The 22040-nt window shown below is 49.6% G+C and overlaps 1 protein-coding gene across 5 annotated transcripts in view; it reads left to right on the top strand.

Moving 5' to 3' along the window:
* Positions 1–22040, top strand: part of Aff3 (ALF transcription elongation factor 3) — a 434549-nt gene that overhangs the window by 395841 nt on the left and 16668 nt on the right. For 4 of the 5 annotated variants that reach the window (XM_055607315.1, XM_055607298.1, XM_055607310.1 and 1 more), the window contains 4 exons: positions 4026–5105; positions 7778–7902; positions 11031–11232; positions 13424–13551. In XM_055607315.1, coding sequence (XP_055463290.1) covers positions 4026–5105; positions 7778–7902; positions 11031–11232; positions 13424–13551 — 1535 coding nt within the window. The remainder of the gene's footprint in view (positions 1–4025; positions 5106–7777; positions 7903–11030; positions 11233–13423; positions 13552–22040) is intronic. The other variant, XM_055607308.1, reaches the window with a different exon arrangement.

The raw sequence follows: 22040 nt of genomic DNA, 5'->3' as shown, positions 1-22040 counted from the left end.
TAGATAGATAGATAGATAGATAGATAGATAGATAGATAGATAGATAGATAGATAGATAGATAAAAAAGACCCAGCCCTAGACTGCAGTGTGGGCTGTGTCGAAGCTGTAAGTCACATACCCAGAAAACACCAAAAGACTTGCTGTCAGGTGTAATCGAAGCCAGCAGACATTGTTTGCAAGAGCCATGCTTTCCCTTAAAAGCATCTAAAGCTCTCGTTTTAAGTTCAGGATTGACATTTCTCAAGAGAATGAGATCCCTTTCATAGGCTACTCTGAGTGCCGGAGGAGAGGAGGCAGCCTGTGCCGCTAACCTGCTCTCCATACCTGGAGGGCAGGCACAGGGTTGGGCCTGCCCGGGAACCAGGCAGCCCAGGCATAGTGCCTAGCCTTCCGAAGCCTCATCTACACATGAGAGACAGCATTTCCTGTCTGTAAAGATGAAGGTGGATGAGCTATGCAAAGCGGAGGCATCTTGTAGGTGCTCTAAGCAATGATAAATGATTCCAAAGATGACGGCTCTCGAATGCCAGCCTAGAGATTCGGATTCTGTCTAAGAGGCAGTTGGAGGCTTTTGTAGACCCTCGAGAAAGGAAATGTGATTTAGCGATGTGGTAGAAATGATACTTGAGACTGATTCGTTCAGCTGTAAAGTACAAGAAGGAAAAAAAAAAAGACCCTAGAGAGCCTCTGGCGGTGGGAATGGGCCCTCTTAAATGTGTGAAATTCCAGTTCACTGCAGTGGCTCCACTCTGACGTCTCGGGGTGATGCTCCCCGCGTGCAGCTGTGTCCGGGCTACAGATGGCTGTGTTGTCTCTCACAGGAGTTGGGAGCTGTGGAAGCGGAGGAGGACCTGGCGTCAAACAGCAACAAGCAACATGAGTTCTGGGCTCTGTCTAGTGGCCGAGTCCTCTCTGTTACACACATTTGTTGTGTGAGGCCCCTTCTGCTTCCACATACCACTTCCAGAGGGACGCCGAAGCATGACACAAAGCATTTAGGGGAGACAAACATGGAAGCCATGGACATTTGTCTCCAAACTAGCTTTCAGAAGGCTGTAGCTGCAGCTCAGTTGGTAGACCGCATGCCTGGCATACACGAGGCCCTGGGTTCAGTTTCCAAATTACATAAACCAGGTATAGTAGCACTCGCTTGGAACCCTAGCCCCTGGGAGGTGGAAAAAAGTAGGGTCAGAAGTTCAAGGCTGTTCAAGGCTCTTTGCTAAGTTCAAGGCCAGGAAGATTCTGTCTCAAAAGGAAATAAAAGTAGCTTTCAGATACTCACAGCTGACGTCTGGGAAGGTGCAAGGGCCCCTTGGCAAGAAGCTGTTCTGCTGCCATTGCAGCCTAGGCCAGGCATCCTCTGCAGGCCTCTCTACTTCCTTTTCTCTTGAGAAGCCACAAAAAAAAGCAGAAAATCCCTTGTAACACTCAGAAGTAACAGGAAGGTAACGGCTTAAGAACCCCTAATCCAAATGCTGTAAAATCTGCAACCTACCAAGAGCTGCCATAGGCTACAGGTGGAAAACTCCAAACCAGAACACTTGGTTCCATGTACAGATTTACTTTAAAAACGGTGCAGAATCACCAGGGGCAGGGATAGCTCTGCAAATAAAGTGCTTGCTGGATGGCAGGGAGGAGCTGAGTTTGAATCACGAGAACCACATAATGCCAGGCATGGTAACTCATGCCTGCAATCCTAGGCCTTCTGCAGCGAGATGCTAAACAGACAGTAAAATCCATGGAAGGAAGCTGGTGAGCTAGCTAGCCATGGGCAGCACCCACAACAACAGATCCTGCCTCAAACAAAGTAGAAGATGTGACCTGGTTGTTTGACTCCCACCGTGTCATGGTGTGTTCTCAAGCACACTCAGGCACACACACACACACACACACACACACACACACACACACACAAAATCAGATATGTATGAAGTTTAATGACTTCTACATTTAGACTCCGGTTCCACCTCTAAATGATCTCATAATCATATACAAATACTCCCAAATCCAAAAATAACATAAAACCGAAAGGATTCCTGGCCCCGAGGACTTGGAATAAGGAAGACTCTGCTGATCTCATGTGCTGAGAGCGGCCAGCAGGGCGTCCTGGCTCCCCACTGCAGCTGTGGTCAGTGGACACACACACTAGGTCGGTTCCTGCTGGCTCCATCCCCTGACGTTACCGGAGGCTTCCCACCTCCCTGAGCAACCTGGTGTCTCAGACACACTTAGGTCCGTAGCTACACCCAGCTCTGCTGTCAGTGTGCACCTCGCTGTGGAAAAAATAAACCTTGATACACCAAGGAGCATTTTAGAACATCTGTGTCAGAAACTCCTTTCTCCCACGTCAAAGAACCTGGCTGACTCCCGCTGTAGGCTTTCTGACTGACAAGCTTAAAACACAAAGCTGAGAGGCCGGAAGTGGAGATCAGGGGAGTCGTTTGCCTAGCCTGGGCAAGGCCCAGTGTACCATCACCGTGATAGATGGTGGACTGATTGGTGACAAGAGAAGTGATAGGTAGGTGGGTAAGTAGACAGACAGATATATAGATGATAGATATATATATTCCTTGATAAATATTTTGATACACAGATGCATACATAGATGGTGGATAGACAGACAGATAGGAGATAATTGATGAGTAGGGTGGGTTGATGGGTAGACTCAGAAAGAGTCTTTTTCCTGACTCAGAAAGAGAATCTTGTTCTAGGCCAGTGGTTCTCAACCTGTGGGTCGGGACCCCTTGGGGGATCAAATGACCCTTTCATAGGAGTCGTCTAGGACCATCTGTAAACACAGGTTACATTTCAGGTCATAACAGTAGCAGAATTACAGTTACACCAGAGCAACAAAAGTAATTGCATGGTTAGGAGTCAGCACGACATGAGGACCCATCGTAGAGGGTTGCAGCATTAGGAAGGGTGAGAGCCGTAGCTCTAGTACCTGGTCCCAAAGCAGGGCACACCGTGGATTCAAAGGAAGAGACCACACAGACACATTACGGCGATGACTATTCCCGATTCTTCAGATGTCTGCCCGTGCCATTCAGAGAAGTGGCCTGTTTGTGACTGGAGTGCCATGCCTCTCAAAAGACGTCTTTTCTGTGTATTTTATTAAATCTTACTTAGCGTTACAAAAGTGAACTTTTGTTAGAAAGCCACATTCTCCGTAAAATCTTGATTTTTAACCTGTTTGGAACGTAACTCCTTACAGACTGAGCGCAACCCTGTACATCCTTGGGGGAGGGGTATCAACCCTGCCCTTCCTCTTCTGAATCCGGGCATTTCCTGCACCCTCTGCATGGCTTGATCTGTCCGTCAGAGTCCAAAAACTGTGACACCCAGGCTTTGCTCTAAGTTAGCAAAATTACCTCCAGGAACGTTTTCTGGAGTCATCTGTGTCCAGACATTTCCAGCAGAGTGTGGCAGAAGAAATGGCAGAAGCCGGCTGAGGGCAGACTCAGGCTGCCAAGTAACGCAGGGCACATGGCCCGTTTCCCAAGGTTGCTGCTTTTGTCTTTAAATACCTGTGGCCTGGTGGCTTCTCCACATAAATTACATGCTAATGGGGAGGGCGATCACGTTCTGGGTTCAAAGATTTTCGCAAAGGTGGCAAGTAAAAAAAAAAAAAGATTTAATGCTCACGGCCTCCCAACTATTATTTCCCAGTTAAGTTCATGGAATCTCAAATGTAACCTCAAAATTAGGTGTGTGTGGACAAATATGTATGGGCTGATCAGCAAACACGGAAGTAACTGCTTAATGTCCACGAGTTCTAGGAGTGAGCTGGGAGGTGGGGTGCTGTCTTGTTGTTTTGTCAAGTGGACTTGAAACTACGCCAGGGGCCAGCCGGGGGTCCGTGTGGCCCATGGCTGCCTCCCATACGTGGACTTCATTTGCCCCTTGTCGGCCCGTTCAGCTTTCCTCTGCCTAGCAGAGAATGCCGACAGCCAAACGCCGGGGCCCCTCCTAAGTGAGCCTGTTCTGAAAGCTGTCTGCTTTGTCCCGGGTTTTCTGTTTTCAGGCCGAGCCTGCGCCCTCAAACAAGTGGCAGCTGGATAAATGGCTGAACAAAGTTAATCCCCACAAGCCGCCGATCCTGATCCAAAATGAGAGCCAAGGCCCCGAAAGGATTCAGTACTACCCTGCGCTGAAAGAGGAAGGGCAGGGCTGCGGGAAGCTTGCGGAGATCTGCCAAGCCGGCCTGAGGGACAAGGAGCTCAAGACCGCGTGCAAGGAGGAGCAGCGGCCCCGGACCGCCAACAAGGCCCCTGGCAGCAAAGGTGTCAAGCAGAAGTCGCCGCCCGCTGCGGTGGCTGTGACCGCGGCTGGCCCGCCGCCCGCGGTGCCCGGCGCACCCGCGGAGAGCGCGCCCGCGCCCACGCGGAGGTCAGCGGGCAAGAAGCCCACCCGGCGCACCGAGAGGGCCTCGGCCGGGGACGGGGCCGGCTGCCACCGGCCCGAGGAACCGCCGGCCCCCGAGGCGCTGGGGGCCAGCGTGGGGGGTCCCCCAGAGCCCCCCAAAAGCAGACCCTGCGGTAACAGCAGGACGAGCCACCGCAAGGAGCTGCGCTCCTCCGTGACCTGTGAGAAACGGCGCACGCGGGGCCTGAGCAGGATCGTCCCGAAATCCAAGGAGTTCATTGAGACCGAATCTTCGTCTTCCTCCTCCTCCTCGGACTCGGACCTGGAGTCGGAGCAAGAGGAGTACGTCCTGTCCAAGGCCCAGCCCGCCGCCGCGAGCGAGCAGCGGCTGAAGGAGGCCACCAGTAGCAGCAGCTGCAGCAGCACCTCCCGGGCCTCTGTGGGCTCCATCAACGCCAGGACCACCAGTGACATCGCCAATGACCCCGAGGAACAGTTCTACACGCTGGTCCCCTTTGGCAGGAACGAACTGCTTTCTCCTCTGAAGGACAGCGACGAGGTCAGGTCCCTCTGGGTCAAAATCGACCTGACCCTCCTGTCCAGGATCCCACAACACCTGTCCCAGGAGCCTGGGGTCCTGAGCGCCCCTGCAGCCAAGGATGTGGAGAGCGCCCCAGCCAGCCATGCGTTAGATGCCCCTGCTGAAAAGACTCTGCCAAAATCCAAGAGGAAACGCAAGGTAGGCCCGGAGTTGGGAGGAGAGGGCCCTCTGTCTATCTTGGCACTGGAAGGCGAGGGGTAGGCCACAGACAGTAAGCTGCCGGTCCAGACTGCGGGTGGGTGGCTGAGGCTGTGTGTCCTTGAGTACAGAAGTAATTGTTCTACATCCGTCAGGAGGAAGAGCCACGTTAGAGTTGTGGCTAGTTAAGCACCACGCCTGGCCTGAAGAAGCACTTACATAGGCCACAGTTACCGAGTGCGAGGTGCAGGCTGACTGCCGGGCACAGGGAGACTGAACGTTAGGGGGACAGGGGGACGGGGTGACATTGCTCGTGGCATCGCTCACTGGTAAAAGGCCTCAGAATGTAGGGCTGTGGCAGACATGGGAAGAGGGTGGTGGAAGATGAATATCAAGGTCTCCAAGTTCGCCAGCCGCCGGCGTCAGCTGGCAGTTGCTTCCAGGGGTGAAGGGGGAAAGCCTCACAGTGAAGGATGGGAGTCGGACTCTGAGGAGGAAGGATGTTTGTAGTGGTCTTTGGGTGGCGGGGCCCTGAGGAACGGAGAGGCTGAAGGGGTAGTGCGTGGTTTGACAGAGTTGGAGAGCTGGGGCGGCCTCTGCCAGTGACTGGGGTTTAAAGGTTTAAAGGTTTCTAAGCAAGTACTCCCGTGGTAAAGCCAGATTCAAGGACTTTAAACGATTCCCTTCTATTGCCGTGGTTAAAACTAGCTCGGAGAGACAGCTCCATTGGTAAAGTTGGAGCAAACAGGAGGACCTGAGTTTGACCCCCAGTACTCCTGGAACTCCGGTTAAAAGCTGAATGGCAGGGGTGCATGCACTTTGCATTTTGTCTTCGCAGCTTGATTTTTTTTGTGGGTCCATTTTAAGGGCAAGCAAGCAAAGCCGAGAGAGCCAGGGAGGACCTGCCCAAGGCTGTGTCCGTCGAGTGGGCCAGGCGGTTGTTGAGCTCCAGATTGTCCCGCTCAGTGATGCGCTGGCCTCAGTTCCATGTAGCCAGCTTCCAGTTTCCAAGGACGATCTGTTCTGTCAACCACAGAGCCTCTGCACGCATGGGCTTTACAGCTGCTTCAAATCCTTGATCAACATGAGGGCTTTCTGGGGGGAGGGGAGGAAGTGCAAAATGACTCAACAAGTATGATCTTCTGGGCCGTGCAATTCTGGTAACCTGCATTCAGTCCCAGACTCACCATGGAAGGAGAGCAAACTCGCTGAAGTTTTCCTCTGGCCCCACACACACATGCACACGCACACATGGACACACAATGATGAAATGAGATGACCTGGCAGGAATGTCTATTAGGCAGTTTTTCTGGCCGATATGAAGGTATTCCTCTTTTGGGGAGGGTGTGTGTCAGAAGCCTGTCTCCTCCTGGTGACATCATCTTTGTCACCAGCAAGGGAATTTATTATACTGCCTCAGAATGTGTTTAAACACATAGGAATGTTAAACACTATCCCTATAAAGCAGAATTTGAACCTTGGACAAGAAGGACCACCAAAGCACAGCTACCTCCCTTGTTCTTGATACATTTGCAAAGGCTTTTTTTTTTCAGTGTTTTATTGTGTGCACGTGTGTGCGTGTGCTCATGTATTTGCTACATGTGGATGTCAGAACGAACATGAGAGTCAGTTCTCTCTGCCGTATGGGTCCTAGGAGGTGAGCTGGGTTGTAGGGCTTAGCAGCAATTGCCTTTACCTTGAAGAGCCAATTGTGCCAACTGCCTGTGTGCCAAGAACAAGGTAGCCAGCCTCCCGTTCAGAGGAGATCATTGTAGTCCCCTGTGCCGCCCGTTCTCCATGGGAGATTCGGGAAGGACAACCGACTAGCCAGACTTCCCACACAGCCCAACACAGCTGAGCTCACCCTACTGAAGCGTCATAACTGGCAACCCTGGACTTCAAATGTGCTTTGGACCCCTGAGGCCACTGTAACCACGTGAGCTTCTGGGGTCTTCTGTGGCAGAAGCTGAACGGAGTCATGTTCTCTCTGTCCTTCATGCTTGTGTTTTCTCATGGAAAACACCCCATGCAGTCCTGAGGAGGCCACACAGTAAGCTCTCGTGGTCTCCCCAGGAGTAGCACTTTGGGGAGTGTATTTCCATTGTGCCCTGACACTGTATAGCCAAACACATCTGTGCAGCAAGAACCCAAAGCAAGTCCTGTCTTCCTAAAAGGAGCGTTTAAGCTGTTTGGGCTGGAAATCGTGAACTAGAAGTAAAGCACAGGATCAGCCTCTGCCTACCATTCACTAAAGGCTGTAGAGAGGCAGAGCAGGGCTTTCCCAGCATTGCTGCGTTGCTGCAGCACTCTTGGACAAAGCGTGCTTCATGTGCTTTATTCTGAAGCCAATGGTACAGGGATGAAGGACAGTGATGCTCAGGCTGATTCAGACCAGATCTGCTCTGCAAAGCTAAACACTGGGCAGCTTTCACTGTCCACGCTTTGATCAGAACGTGGTGGCTTTCCCTTCACTAAGCCGTCCATAAACCCAACAGGCGTCCTCCTTGTTCAGAGTGGAACCTGTGTCTGGGGCTTTGTTGCCGCCTCCTTCTCTAGAGGAGCTAAGTGGGGACATGTCCCAAGAGGCCTAGCTGTGTGACAGACAGTGCCCTGCAGCCCACTGGCCCCCCTCAGAGCCCAAAGCTGATCGGCTTCTGCTTGTTACCACCCAGTGTGACAACGACGATGACTACAGGCAGATAAAGAAGGCCCAAGGAGAGAAGGAGAGCGCTCCACGCCTGGCCGCCTCCGCTAATAACACCTTGTCCGGCAGCCATTGTAACATGAACGTCAACAGGTAAGCCTGATGCCCGGACGGGAGAGGTGAGCTGGCGGGGCCGCCAGTCTGAAGGTCACGTGCTGTGTTGAAAACACGGAAGATCCTTTCGATTGCTCTAATCTGAGTCTGTGGGCTTGCTTCCCTCAAGTTAACCAAAGGCTGACAATTATGCCTCCAGCTCCACTTTTGATGGCTGTGTCAGGTCCTTTTGTGTCACCAGACACCAGACAGTACACATCAGAGCTCTGTGCTATCCAGAGATGTCCTCTCCCTGCAAACGTGATAAACCAAATCTTACAAGCTGGTATTGTAACAGTAGCTGCTAAGCACATCAGGTCGTAAAACTGCAGGGATCTAAGGAAGTGCAAAGTCTGGGTCTGCGGATGACACACCTAAGCTCTTGGATGTAGACAACTTGTAGACTTGAAAGGGATCTGTGCTTCCAAGGTCAAACTGCCAGCCAGCGATGCCTCTAAGGGAGCAGCACAGGGCCACGGCACCCCGCCTCCCTCAGTGATGAATGGTCCTCAGCCAGGCAAGGTCCCAGGTATTCATTAAAACAAGTAGCTCAGCATCCGTCACAGGCTTTCCATTTAGAAGCGCCCCGGCGCAGGCCCTTTTCCTCGGCCGAGGCGCCTCTTGCTCTCCCTGACTGTACAGGGAATTTTTAAGGGGAGATTAATGGTTCCACACAGCACATAAAGTGTGAACTGAAAGGTTGGGGGAAGATGTAGAACGGCGCTCAAAGTCGAAGACGAGATTGGAGAGCAGAGGCACGCAGGCCCATCATGCTTTGGGGATCACCTTGAGGATGCTGAAGCCCTGCCCAGGAGGGAACAGATACTCAGGCTTCCACGGGGGAGTGGGAATGAAGGGACTTTGCCCCCAAAATGTTTCTCTTTAATGCATCGTATGTTCTGTGTGCATTTGTGAGGGCATTAAACAACCTTCCTAGCTAGTGACAGTCATAACTGCTGCCTAGCGTTGAACACAAATGATATTTGAGGGTGTCTGAAACTGTAGTGTGACAGGAAAAATAGCAGTGGCATCCGCTGAGACAGAAGCATGGTGTTGCTAGGAGGACTCCAGCCCAAACATTCTTCTGATCCTTGCCCTTGCTTGTAACTGGAGGGGATGTTCCGTGAGAGCTGAGAACAGGTGAGACGGAAGATGGAACGTTTTCCCATCTGGATTCATGGACCTCGGACTTAAAATCTCTTGCTCTCAGGACCATCTGGCAGAGCCTGCCAGATACGGTTGTTTTGCTGACACTAAGTAGCGCGTGAGAGTGTAGAGTTCTTTCTGGAAAAGGTGGGCTGTGAACCTCTGGGACTGAGGGTCTGCTACCAAGCTTTACCACCACGGGAGAACATGGAGCTGAGCAGCTAGGAGGCTCTCGGAGAAGGCTTCTTTGGTCCCTCTTGACTATGTAAACTTGCATCGATGAGGAAGGAACAGTCATATATACCCATGATTACATTTAATGTCATCATTGGCTTTGCATCTCACATAGAGAATGTAAAATAATAGACACTTAGAAGCAGGGTTCTTTTTTTCCCCCTTTCACATGTCAAGAAGCGACTGCTTTCAGGTTTTTCACACCCATCCTTAACACCAGCACCCTCCCCTTCAGTAGACACACCTCGCTTTTAGCCACTTGTCTCTAACTTGTCACTCAGTTCTTTTGGAACTGGATCTGTCTCCACGTGTATCTGTTTGCATGATGTCAGGAACTTGGCTGTTTGTTTTAGAGGCCAGTGCTGGAGAATTCCCACTGTGACCAGCAGCTAAGGAAATTGCTTTTGAAGTGACTTTAATGGCTTGTTTGCTCTGATAACCAACACACACAATTAACCCATCTTAGCCCCAGGAGCCACTGGTTTTACTGTTTTGTTGTGTAAATTTAAGTGACTCTGCCCCATGCATCTGCAGTCAGCAGCAAGACACTACTTCAGGTTAACTGTCCTCCACAAGCAAATCTTCTTCCTAATGCAAAACACATAGATGGCTAGCGGTAAGCATCACTCTACACACTGTAAGACTTCAGTGTGAGTGAATCTGTCTTCTCTGTTGGGGAAACTCTGCATAAGAATGGACAAAGGTCTTTCAAGTCAGAGCGAAGGCCCGGAAGCTGCGGTTTCCAGTGCTGGTTGCTTTGCTCTGTGTTTACTGGGAGCAGTGCTTGGTGAATTCCCAGACTCAGCGCTGGAGGGTGGCTTCAGGCTCAGTCACTGGCCAGCACACTAAGAGAGTTAAGAGCTCTGAGTAGGGGGTATGGTCCTTCGTTGATGCCTCAGTCTCTGCAGGACCACCTGAGCCCAGATTTTTTAGTTCTGTTGCTCTCCTTGTGGAGCTCCTGTTCCCTCCAGGTCTTTCTACCTCTCCCCTTTTCCATAAGATTCCCTGTACTCTGCCCAAAGTTTGGCTATGAGTCTCAGCATCTGCTTTGATACCTCAGATGTAGCCCATGAGCAGCACAGTCTCCATGTGGGCTCCCTAGTAAGGGGAGCAGGGGCTGTCTCTGACATGGACTAAGTGGCTGGCTCTTTGATCACCTCTGCCTAGCAAGGTGGCCTAACTGGGCCACAGGGAAAGAGGAAACAGACAGTCCTGATGAGGCCTGATAGGCCAGGGTCAGATAGTAGGGGAGGTCCTATCAGTGGACTAGGGGAGGGGCATGGGGGGAGGAGATGAGGGAGGGGGCTACAGCCAGAATACAATAATTTTTGTCTTAATTGTAATAAATAATAATAATCTTTTAAATGGAAAATCGGAGCTCAGTTGCTGTTGTTGGTTGGCTTTCCCAGGCTGCTCAGGGCTGTGAGGAAAAGCTCGCTTGTTCAGTATTTGTAGAAACCTGGATGAAGAACTGAGAGGGTGGACATGTTCCTCTTCTCAGTCCTGCATTGGCAGGAACTCAAGGTCACTGTGTACCCTGATGAAGTAAAAAACAGGGCATGCAATTTATTTACTGTTTCCTGCGGTCCTCATGCCATAAGTCACCTCTCCCTTAATAATTCCCAAGAAACTTCTTCCTGCCAGCAGATTTTCGATGGGAGGTTGGGCCGGACAAGAAGCATGGCCTTTTCCTTCTTTCTTTCTTTCCTGTGCAGACTGTGACACTCTGTTGCTCTTTCTCTTTTCAGCTTGGCAATACCAATAAACAAAAATGAAAAAATGCTCCGGTCCCCCACTTCGCCACTCTCCGATATATGTAAACACAAACACACCAGCGAGGACTTGGCTTCTTCCGGCCGACCTCATGGCAATGGGGTGCTGACTTCTGCGTCTTCCAGCAAGAAGCCGAAGGCTGACAGCCAGCTGCAGTCACATGCTGGAGACCTCTCGGTTTGTTGAGGCCCTTCTTTCCTAAGTAAACTTGGAGTGAAATTTCCAGCCCTGTCTTAGCACACTTTACACTCTTGTTGGAGGCCCCACAGTGAGCCGCTGAGGGGGGGGGGGAGGGGAGCTCATGGAGGGAAAATATTCCTCCTCTCTCCCATGGAGCATGAAGGCAGAAGCCTTCCCAGTGGAAATTCCAAGCTTTTTGTGCTTATGAAGCCTCTGGCAGTTTCAGACCCCAGGGGAATACCATACCTAGGGGGGGAGATCAGCCAGCTTCTGTGCTGGGGAAATGCCCTACCCATAGGTCACTCACTTGCATTTGGGGCTGAAACCCATGCCAGCTTTGCAGGGCTCTCAAGCTGCTCTTGTCTACCACTTGGAATGTCCAAAGTGGGAAGTCTGGACTGTCACCCTGAACTGGCCATCCCCGGCTGGTTCTTACATTCCTCTGGGGCTACAGTAGAGGTGTTTTGGTTGCAGTGTAATCTTGGAATGTTGCTTATTCTCTCTGGGCCCCAGCCCCTCTAGATAGTACTGACTTTCCATGTAGTTCCTCCATGTTATGTCACCAGCCTTGGGGTGTGTTGTAATCCTTGTTCTCCCAGGTCACCATGCCTGTCAGAACCATCAGGGCTCTGTGAGATGAGAGACAGAGAAGGCTTAAGAATAGAACTATGCCAAAAAATATCCCAGGCAGGGGCCAGTATTTAACGTTTCCCCTTGGATTTAAGAGGCAAAAACACCGGCAGAAGGCTCTGTAAGGAGCCTGAATCTCAGCACATCTCCAAACTGTACCTTTCTCCGTGACCACATTTAGAAGCAATTATCGTTAACCCTAAGCAGGAAGAGTTCAGAAAGACTCCTCGATTGAAGAAACATGGAAAGAAAAAACTATTCAGGTTTTAAAACAAAACAAAAGTTCTCTTTGTTTCCTTCATATTCATATATCCAGATATATGAATCTGTGCTGTGCCGAGAATTATAACCATTTGCTTATTTTACTTCTTCATTCACCAGGTAGATGCTTTCTGAGTAGATGCTTGTTCTGTGCCAGGCACTGTGATGGGCTCCAGAGATACAGTGGTCATTGAGCCGATTCCCCTCTGCATCACTGTGAAGCAGTGAACCCAGCTAGGGAGAGAGACAGACATGTGCTCTCTGGGCCATGCGTCAGCACTCAGTGGGTGCTTTGTAGCTATGTGTGACCTTGCGTAGTAATTTTTTTTTTTTTTTTTTTTTGCGTATTTTCAATAATTGCTTTTGCCCTGTTTTCATGGACAGTGCCTGAGAAGCATTTCTGACAGGAATGGCAGCTCTTGGGAGGGACAGTTACAGTGAGGGGATGGTGAAACCTTGGCTTTGGGGTACCATCTGAGAACGAGCTAGAAATACAGATTCCCACAGGGTGTGTGTAGCACACACCTGTAACCCTAGCAGTCAGTAGGTGAGCACAGCTTAAAACCAGTCCAAGCGACACGTCAGAACCTTATCTGGGGGCAAGGGCAGAGACAGACAGACAGAGACACACAGAGAAATCCCTAAACTCTACCCTAGATCTACTCAGACAGAAACTCAGCCAGCAATCTGTGTTTTAGCTTCAATATGATTCTAATAAATATCTACATTGGGAAAAATAGAAGCTCACCATGGTCCCTTGAGAAAGCCTGCGTTCCCCCGTCCACGGAAAGGGCACGACCTCCTTTTTCCTGTTGCTGTGAGAACAGCCGGTGACGCAGGTGCGGAACTCCTTGGCTTGACCCCTATCACACGCAGGCTGTGCGCCCCTATCACAGGGCTCCCAGAGCTGAGGCTTGCTGAGCACTAATTCTGCAGAAGGATCGTGCTGCGGGTGATCCCCTCCTGTGGCAGGTCAGAGCCAAACAGGCTCACAGAACCGTTAGAGCCTGCAGCCTGCAGTCGCTTCAGTGTAGATGTAACTATGTAAGAGGAGGAACACAGAGGGGCTTCATATTTGGGCCTGGGTCCCACCGGCCCCCCCCCCAAATATTCAGACACTTGTGGTTAAAGATTTGGGTAAAAAATACACACTCTCTGTTTATCTTTATTGAAACGAAATCAGCATGGTTTCTAGCATAGACCAGAGCGGCATCCTGTAGGTGAAGGGGTGTTCCGTCGGTGGCCCCTCAGCCGGGTGGCTGCTGTCTCAGTGGCTTCTGTCTTCTCTGTCGTTCAGAAGGCCTCTCACAGCAGTTCTGAAAATGGCATCCTCCATAGCAAGTCACGGCCACAGACTGAGCCATGGTCTCCGGGTTCCAGTGGTCACAGGGACTGCAAGAGACAGAAACTCATCTTTGATGACATGTAAGTCTGGTCCTTCTTAATATGGATCTCCCTGTAGCTCCAGGCAGCTAGCTGCCCAGTGTGGGTGCTGGGACCAAATACAAGTCCTCTGCAAGAGCAGAGCATGCACCCAACAGCTAAGCTCGCTCCAGCCCCTCCAGTGAGTCTTACATAAGGATGTGGATTAAGTGTTGTCCGACTCTGAACCCCAAGGCTGTGAACTGTAAAGCCCGGTTTCTTGGACTCAAGGTGTGTGTTAGGGCTCAACCACACCAAGCAAGAAACAGGGTTTTACAGTTCACAAGCAAATACCCTGCAACAATGAAGGGACGTTGCTGATTTTAAGGAAGTGGACGAAGGGATGTTGGTGATTTTATGCTTTTTGATTTTGCATTTCTGATTTTATCAGAAAGAGGCATTTTTGGTTTTGTGACTTACAATGGCCGAAGAATAATAGTGATTTACTTCTGGAGGCTCTTTTCCTCCAAGCCATAGGTTCTCTGCAACAGTGTCAAAAGGCCTTATGTAGAAAAAAGTCTAGCATCCTTTGTCCACTTCTACTGCTAAAACCTAAATGCGCCTTCCATAGCCAGTGTCAGCTTACAAGGAGAAAGGAGAGAAAGGTGAAGAAGAATGTCTGGGTAAGCTCTGGGGAGGCTGAGAGTCACAGAGAGAAAGGCTGAGATGAGACTGAAGAGAATTCAGTCTTCCAGGGAGAAAGCGGGTGTCCAGGAGGCAGAAATGGGGTTTTGTGCGTTCGGCCTGATCCAGCTTTCAGTTGTCAGCTAACCCGCAAACATGCGGTGCACGACCACGTGACGCAGGATAACCGAAGTCTTCAGAAACAGCGTGCAGGGGACTCCTGCCCTCTGGTGGCTTCCAGCCCGACTGCAGAGACAGACCACAAGCTGGAAGCTCCCCTGGCCTCAGCAGCCCCCAGCCCTTCTCAGAAAACCATAATAATACCAGTGACGGCTACTGTCCTGCTTGGGGATAGTGCATGAGCTGCAGCATTGGGGCGTGATATCAGGAATGTGTGGGGATCATGCTTCTGCTCACTCTTTGACAGCCCTCACCCTCGCCCGAGTACAGGCACTTCTCTGCCAGGCCCATACTGAGTCACAGTCTTTTAAGTATTTGCTGGACTTCAGCCGTTAGCCAGGGGTTGGAAGCCAAATGCACATCTCTGCGTTGTTCAGGATGCACATGCTAAGGTAACTGAGTCTAGGGAACTAGGTCTCGCCTCTTCCTGAGGTTCCTGCAGCTGCATGCTAGCTTATGTGTGTCCAGCCGTCCACTCCCTCCAGCGGCTCCACTGTCCACCCCGTTCACTTCCCCTTTGCTGAGCACGATGGTAGGTGCTCATTTGCCCTGAGGAAGACAGTCAGGTGGTCGACTCTAGTTTCTTTAGGACTTTGTGCTCGAAAATGTCCCTGTGAACCTTTTTGAAAACAGAGGCAATTAGAGTGAGACTTAAGATCATCTGTGTTTTGGAGTCACAGCTAGTGACAGAAGTATTAGACATTGGGGTGCTCAATATACCAAATATTTCCAGTGTATGATTTAGGGGGCATGGTAAAGATTTTTTTAAAAAAGTATTTTCAAGAAAATAAGGTCAATGAATTTTCCATTGTTCAAAACAGAAGCCTGAGTTGGAAAGAGCAGCAACTCAATGATTTAGCCAATCTGAAGTCTCTTGGACTTTTTATAGGAGGAAATGTTTTTCATTATGTTCCCTGTCTGTAGCAGTGGGAAGGCTCTGGCTCTTGGCAAGGTGTGTAATTGTGGCTGTTGACCGGGCTGGGACTGTTTGCTCTGCTAGGGATATGGTGCAGTGACATGGAAAAGCACTCTTACGTGCCCATTGCGTGGAGAGGCGTGGCCAGATTGCTCCAAGTGATTTGAAATCTCCAACAGTAAGACAAACATGCAACTGAAACAGCCACTGATCTAAGAAAGCTGTGGGAAGAGTCTCACAACCCAAGAGGCAAAGCAGCAACATTGTCTCTCCCATGAAAGCAGCTGTTCCTCAGGAGATGAGAGTCACATGCTAAGCACCTACTAAGTGTCAGGTGCAGGGCTAAGCTGGGATGTTAGTGATGAGCTCATCTTGGTTCTGCTGAGTCAGGGGAGAGAAGCACATGGATGGGACCACAGCCCCCACTGAAGTGATGGCTAGGCCATACCTCTGCCCTCTTCCCACTCCTCTTCTCCTTTAGTTCCTTTCTCTTATCACCCTTCTTCTCCTCATCCTCCTTCCTGTGCCCTTCCTCCCATCCCACTCTTCCTCTTTCCCTTCTGTCATAATTAACTTCAATTTGACACACCTGGAAAGAGGAAACTTCAGTTAAGCAGTTGTCTCCATGATGGCCTGTGGGGATACTAACGGCATTTTCTTGAGTACCGATTGGTGCAGGAGCCATGCCCACAGTGGGCGGTACCGTCCCTAGGCAGGTAATGCAGATAATCCCTTCCTCCCCTTTGGCTTTTTCCATCCGCTTTTCCTTCCCTCCTCTCACTTCCTCTTTCACCCTGACAACTTCTGCCCCGGCAGCTTCTTGACCAAGAAAGTCCTCAGCTCCTGCCACTTTCCGTGGCTTCTCTTCACTAAGGGCGTCATCACTCACTGAGATGAGCAGAGAGGCTGCCGGGAGAAGAAAGGAAAGGGCCAGGTCATTAGGACCGGAGCAATTGAGAAGCTGATGGAAAGCCAGTTAGAATGAGCCAAAAAGTGACAGACGCCAGGCTGGCATTCAGTGTTTAGAGCTGCATCATGTAGCTTTTTTTTTTTTTTTAAATAAAAGGGAAATTCATCCTTTTGTATTATAAATACTTGTTAATGGCTGAATAAACATGCAATTCAGACAACAACTGAACCCACCAGGCTGTCAAGAGTGAGTACTGAATAAATATAGCTGAATTATAAATGCCTTTCCCAGGGGAGGGCCTGGATTTTTCTATCTTTCTTTTTCTGCAAACCTGCATGAAAGCACATTTAAATTCATGGTCTTCCACATCTCGTTTCCTATATTTCTTACCGATTAAGCAGCAGTTGGTGCTTTGGGGATGCAAACACACGGAAGGAGATGGCACTTATTTTAAAACCGGAGTCCGGGGTGGCTTGTTCTTGGTACACTGCAAGCACAGACGCGGGGCAGTGTGACTCCCCCTCCTCCCTGACAGTCAGCAAAAGCATGAAAAGCGTGGCAGTCACTGCTCCACAGCCTCAGGAGGAAGGTGGCACTGGCACAATTAACAGACTTTCCTTTTAAAAGACAAAAATCCGTGAGAGTTTCTGTCAGGGAGTGACAGTCCTCGGTTGGACTTGCAGCTCAGATACGGGTCTCATTAGTGCAAAGCCGTGAGCTGCATATTATTTGGTGTCATAATTAGTGACAGGGAGCTTTGGCCAAGGAGAATTGAGGGAGATCTGGGATGGGAAGCCTCGGTCCAGAAGTCCTGGATTCGTGGAGCTAAGTGGTGAAAGGCTTGGCGGGGAATAGAGCCGGGCTCCTGCAAGCCATATTGCTATGTTATAAGCCAGCGGGGCTGGGGGCCAGCACTGCCTGCTGCTCGCTGAAGGATGTGCTGTCCCCCACCCATATTTCACGTGGAAGAGGCAGTCATGACCAGAGCACCCAGCCAATCCACCAAACGTCCCATCTGTCCCCATGATGTCAGGAACAGGAGCAGAGCTACCCAACCGCTGAAGACTCCCTGGACACGCGGTGCTGAAGGCCGTCAGCGTGTAAGGTGTGAGTGGAAGGAAGGGACCGGGACTTGACATTTGCAATGTAATTACATGTAGCAGCCTCCCAGCTAAAAGGATTTTAATTTCATGGAGGACAGGAGGACTCCCGCATAGGAGTGGTTGAATACCCTGCGCATGATTTAGTCAAAGGACGCCAACTAGAATTTTTGCATAGGCCGTGTTGTCACAGGTAGGACACCTGGGGACCTCTCCGTGGCCCTGTTGTCTGGGAGAGACCCTTCTCTGGCCGCTGCAAAGCTGGACCCCACCTTTTTATCTTGAGGTGATTGTTTCCATCGTGAATTCCCTTCCTTGGATTGGGTCTTCTTATTCTGGCCAATACAAAAAGAGAAGTTTCAAGTGGAAGAAAAAAGGAAAAGAAAAAGGTTTCTCCTGCTGAACCCTTCAGGCTTTGTTAAAATTGATCGTTTTTAAGTGTCCAGCCCTGAGAGGAACAGCAATAAGATCGATGACTTCCCATTTCAATTAAAGTTGCTTAAATGGTTAAAAACTTACCCCCTTAGCCAACACAGCCTGGGAAATGTAAAACAACGTAAGGCAGGGTGCTCCCCCTCCTGAGGAACCAGGTTCCATGCACATCAGGGTCCCGATCAGTGTCAAGGAACAACAGCCGTGTCTGAGTCCTTGCTGCTTAACTGCCATCCACCAGCCTCCACAGCAGTGCCTTTGGGCAGCCAGGAACAGCACCCCGGAGCCCCAGTTTCCAAATGCCAACAGTGACTCCTGGAGTTGAGCAGGCGCTAGAACGCTTTCCCAGCATGCGTGAAACTCTGAGTTTGTCTCCCGGTTCTGCAGAGCTGGCACTACAAAACAGATTGTGTGTGAAAAGGGAACAGTTAACCTCTTACACAGTCTGGGTCCTTCTGGAGCGAGCACCTGAAGGGCACGTCAGGGGACACTGGAGGCGCTCCACGAGAGAGAATTCCATTTGATGTCATCGCTGTTCCTCTGTCTGACATGGATTTCAGCTTCTCCGAGCAAACTGTCCCGGTTTCTCCACACCCAGGAACCTGTTTGTTCAAACACAGTGAGCTCTCATCCCTGCCAGTTTGCACAACTTGCTCTATGGAAAGAGGGCCTTTAGGAGAGGTAGGACTTAGAGAAAGCCTCTCCACGGGCGGCCATCCATCTCTCTCTGTCCCTCAGCCACAAAGGAGAACAAAAAGCAAAGGCTCTGTGCTTGTGTGTGTCAGGTCACTGGCATGTTGCTGCTGTGTGTCAGGGCCATGGCTACGTGTTTGTAGGTGATGGTGGAGAAAAAGAAAAGAAAATGTCCCATTTGGATCAAGTACACCAATCACTTTTGTTGCAGAGAAGTCCTTTTGTTCTTTAAGTATGTATATACTGCAGGCCAGAAGAAAGCACCAGATCTCATTAGAGATGATTATGAACCACCATGTGGTGGCTGGGAATTGAACTTGGGACCTGTGGAAGAGCACCCAGTGTTCTTATCCTCTGAGCCACCTCTCCTGCCCCTTACAGGGAACTCTTAGAAAAAAGGTATGCATGGCTGTGCTCTGGCTCTGCCGATTTCTGTGCAGCAATGAGTGCAGTTTCGTTTATAGTGTTTAATTGCATTTTATAGGTGTGTTCATGACCATCATAAATTACGATGAAAAACAATGTGCAGACTATTATTCCAGAAGTTTAAAAACTCTACATTTTCCACTTAAAAACAGACTCAATGAAAAATCTATTTACACTGAGAGGATCCGGTTTTACTTCAGCAGCTTTGGTATATTGGATGCTGTACCTGTGACGGTGTTAAGGGGCAGTTTCATTTTTCCTCCTGACTTGTATATGGCTGCAGAAAGCAATGCCTTCAGGGTACTGTGAATCCACCATCGTGCCGGACAGTCTGAGTGACGTCCCATTGGTCCCAGTGACTTTATAACGGCCTGATTTAAGAGCGTAGCAGTAGAAATCACCTGAGAGGAGAAAATGGGCCAATCTTCAAGCAATTTTCAGTGCTTAGTGCAGTGAGCCCGCCATTATATGCAAAGAAGACTCTAAGACGTGTTTGTAAATGGACCAGAGACAGCACCAGGTTCTCCTTCAGCATGGCAGGCTGCTGTTGTGGCTGCCAGGGGCTGGTCAGAAAAGTGGATGTGTTTACTTAGCCACAGGCACTGCTGTGTGTCTATGACTCAGCCTCCATATCAGGTTTGAAAAGTGCATTCTTGTTCTGCAGATTAAAACAGCATCGATTGAAGAACCGTATTAGAGGCTATCAGCTACTGCCATCGCTAAGAGTAACTTAGAAAGCCTGTGAAATCTAAGGTGCCATAGCTTAGGACCAAGAGCGTTTTTTCCCCCATGGGAACAAGATGCATTTAAAATGACAATCTTTTAGTGGTGTGGTCTACAAAACAGGACACAAAGAAAATGACCAAACTTAGATACTAGAGTGTAAAGCAGATAATGATGTGGAGAATTTCAAGTTGCCATGGAGACACTCTGCTCACTGGCTATCATGCTGTACCCTCTCAGAAGGCACCACTCTTCCCTAAGCTCAGAAGAAATTGAGAACGATTCAAGGATTACTGTAGGCTGGGGAAGATCAAACAGGTCAACAGCATGATTCCTGCTGAAATGCACCAGTGGCCAAGCTGCGTGCAGTAACTGTAGCTCAGCGAGCCTGGAAAGTAATTAACTACCCATGACATACGGTATGGACACATTCCCGGGGGCGATGGGAAAGGCAGAAGAATGCCAGTAGGAGAAGTTCCTGGCAGTGCTCAGTCTCCAAGGGGAGTGGCCTTTGGTTCAAGATAGGGTTTGGTGAGAGCAGAATGTTCCAGACAGGGGAAAGGAAGAGCAGAGCTTCAAACCAGGGGCGGCATGTCATCAAAACTGATGGAGCCTGCCTAGACTTCGCTCCGAGTCCCTCGTGACTTGAACACAGACAGGACCTCAGAGGCCCCAAAGACTCATTTTCCGACTGGAGACAAGATGGTGATACAGCAGAGACCGCATTCTAGAAACACTGCTCAGGGAGGAAGGCTGGAAGTGGGATCTAAGCGCACTGAGCTACAGACCCCCAAACTGGAGAGGATGAAAAAGCCAACTCTGATGGTTCATCCTAAGAGAAGAGAAATGCCAAAAGGGAAGCACGGACACAAGCAAGAAAGAAGCAGCGAGAGCTGTAAGCTTGCCTCCATAGGTAGGGCCTGGGGGCTGAAGCTCAGGTCAAGCTTTGGGATGCGAAGCCAAAGACCAATCGGAGCAGCTCTGCTCCTTCTGATGCCGTAACAATGGCTATGTGTCATGACCCAGTGTTCCAAACCCACACGACCTAAACCATCAAGAAACGATCCCTAACGCACGCTTGTCCCCACTGGCCTGTCACTTGTAACAGTTACACCTGCTTTACTTCAGTTGGTAACTAAAGCAGTTGTACATGTGTCCATGGAAACTACATAGCTTCTGCTCAGTTCTACTGTGAATCTTTTTAAAAATGCTCTAAAAATGGTTTCTTTGAAAGCGAAAGGGAACAAGTGGTATCGGTGAAAATAGCCGAAGTTCAGATCAGTCAGTATGTAAGCCAAAGGAGGAGAGCCACTCTGTTCAGGCAGCTGGAAAACCATTCAGGTGGAGGTGTGGGTCCCTTGGAGATGAACTGGAAAAGCAGAGGGGGTGGGAGCAGGCCCGTTTTGCTAAGGAAGCCTTTAGCCACACCAGACACCCATCGAGGGGAATCGAGGCTTCAGACCTGGGTGGGAGTGGGAATGGCGAAGAAGCAACTGCTGGAAGACAGTTACATTCTGGAAACTCTGGAACCACGTTGTCACGTCTGTGTAGTGACGAACTATCATGTCATCACCAATACAGCGCCACAATCCTGACAATATTTGTAAAGAAATAAGAAACAGGAAATGAGGCCCTCTTTTTGTTCCCATGGTTTTTGATCCAAAACTAGTTATGTGCTTTGGTTCTGATTTTATTTCTTAGTTTGGTTAATTAAATGTGGTGTTTTAATCAGTCCATGTTCATTATCATAGCACATACTGGTGGCACATACACGCTTTTCTAAGCGTTCTGATCTCTTTGAATAAAGGAATGTTCTGACTGCCCAGTACTGCAGGGAGCTAAAAGACCCATTAGAATCTAAAAGAAGACAGTTTAAAGTAAGCATAGCATAACGGGTTAAACAGTCCATGACGGATGTCTCTGTTGACATCATATCCCCTGGCTGGTATAGGCTGTTCATGAATAGGTCAGGTTTATTGATCACATGACACAGAGGATGTAAAGAAGTTTATACTGATGGCATCTAAAGGATTTAAAGGGCTGTTATCAATCTATTAGAGTAAGCGTTTTGAAAGGCGCCACCGGACGCACAGCTCCACCTGACTCAGATCAGTCAGACAAATTACCTTCATCTCCCGGGAGAACTGGCACCGGCCAGGGTTACCACTTTAATATTACACGTGTCTAATGTTCCTGTTTACCAGCTACCTAATCAGCACTCCAGAGGATGCCCGCCGGGTTTGCATTGTTACGGGGCGGGTATCATTTTACAATTAACTTCATCACAACTGGGACCTAAGCGTACTGCATCACAGTTTCTTAGTGTTCACTGGGAGGCATCAAGATAATTAAATATAGGCACCATTTCTGTATATGAACAAATAAATACCCATACATGTCCATGAAATTATTATCAGATATATTTGCAGTTTTTAAGTTAGAGGGGGATGTTTCTGTAGACACTTTGCAAAATAAGATTTTTCACATT

The sequence above is a fragment of the Psammomys obesus genome, unplaced genomic scaffold (genome assembly GCF_907164565.1).
Source record: "Psammomys obesus unplaced genomic scaffold, mPsaObe1.curated_primary_1811, whole genome shotgun sequence".
In the NCBI taxonomy this organism is placed as follows: Eukaryota; Metazoa; Chordata; class Mammalia; order Rodentia; family Muridae; genus Psammomys; species Psammomys obesus.
Note: the sequence above shows the minus strand (reverse complement) of the source record. Positions and strands in the feature narration are given on the sequence as shown.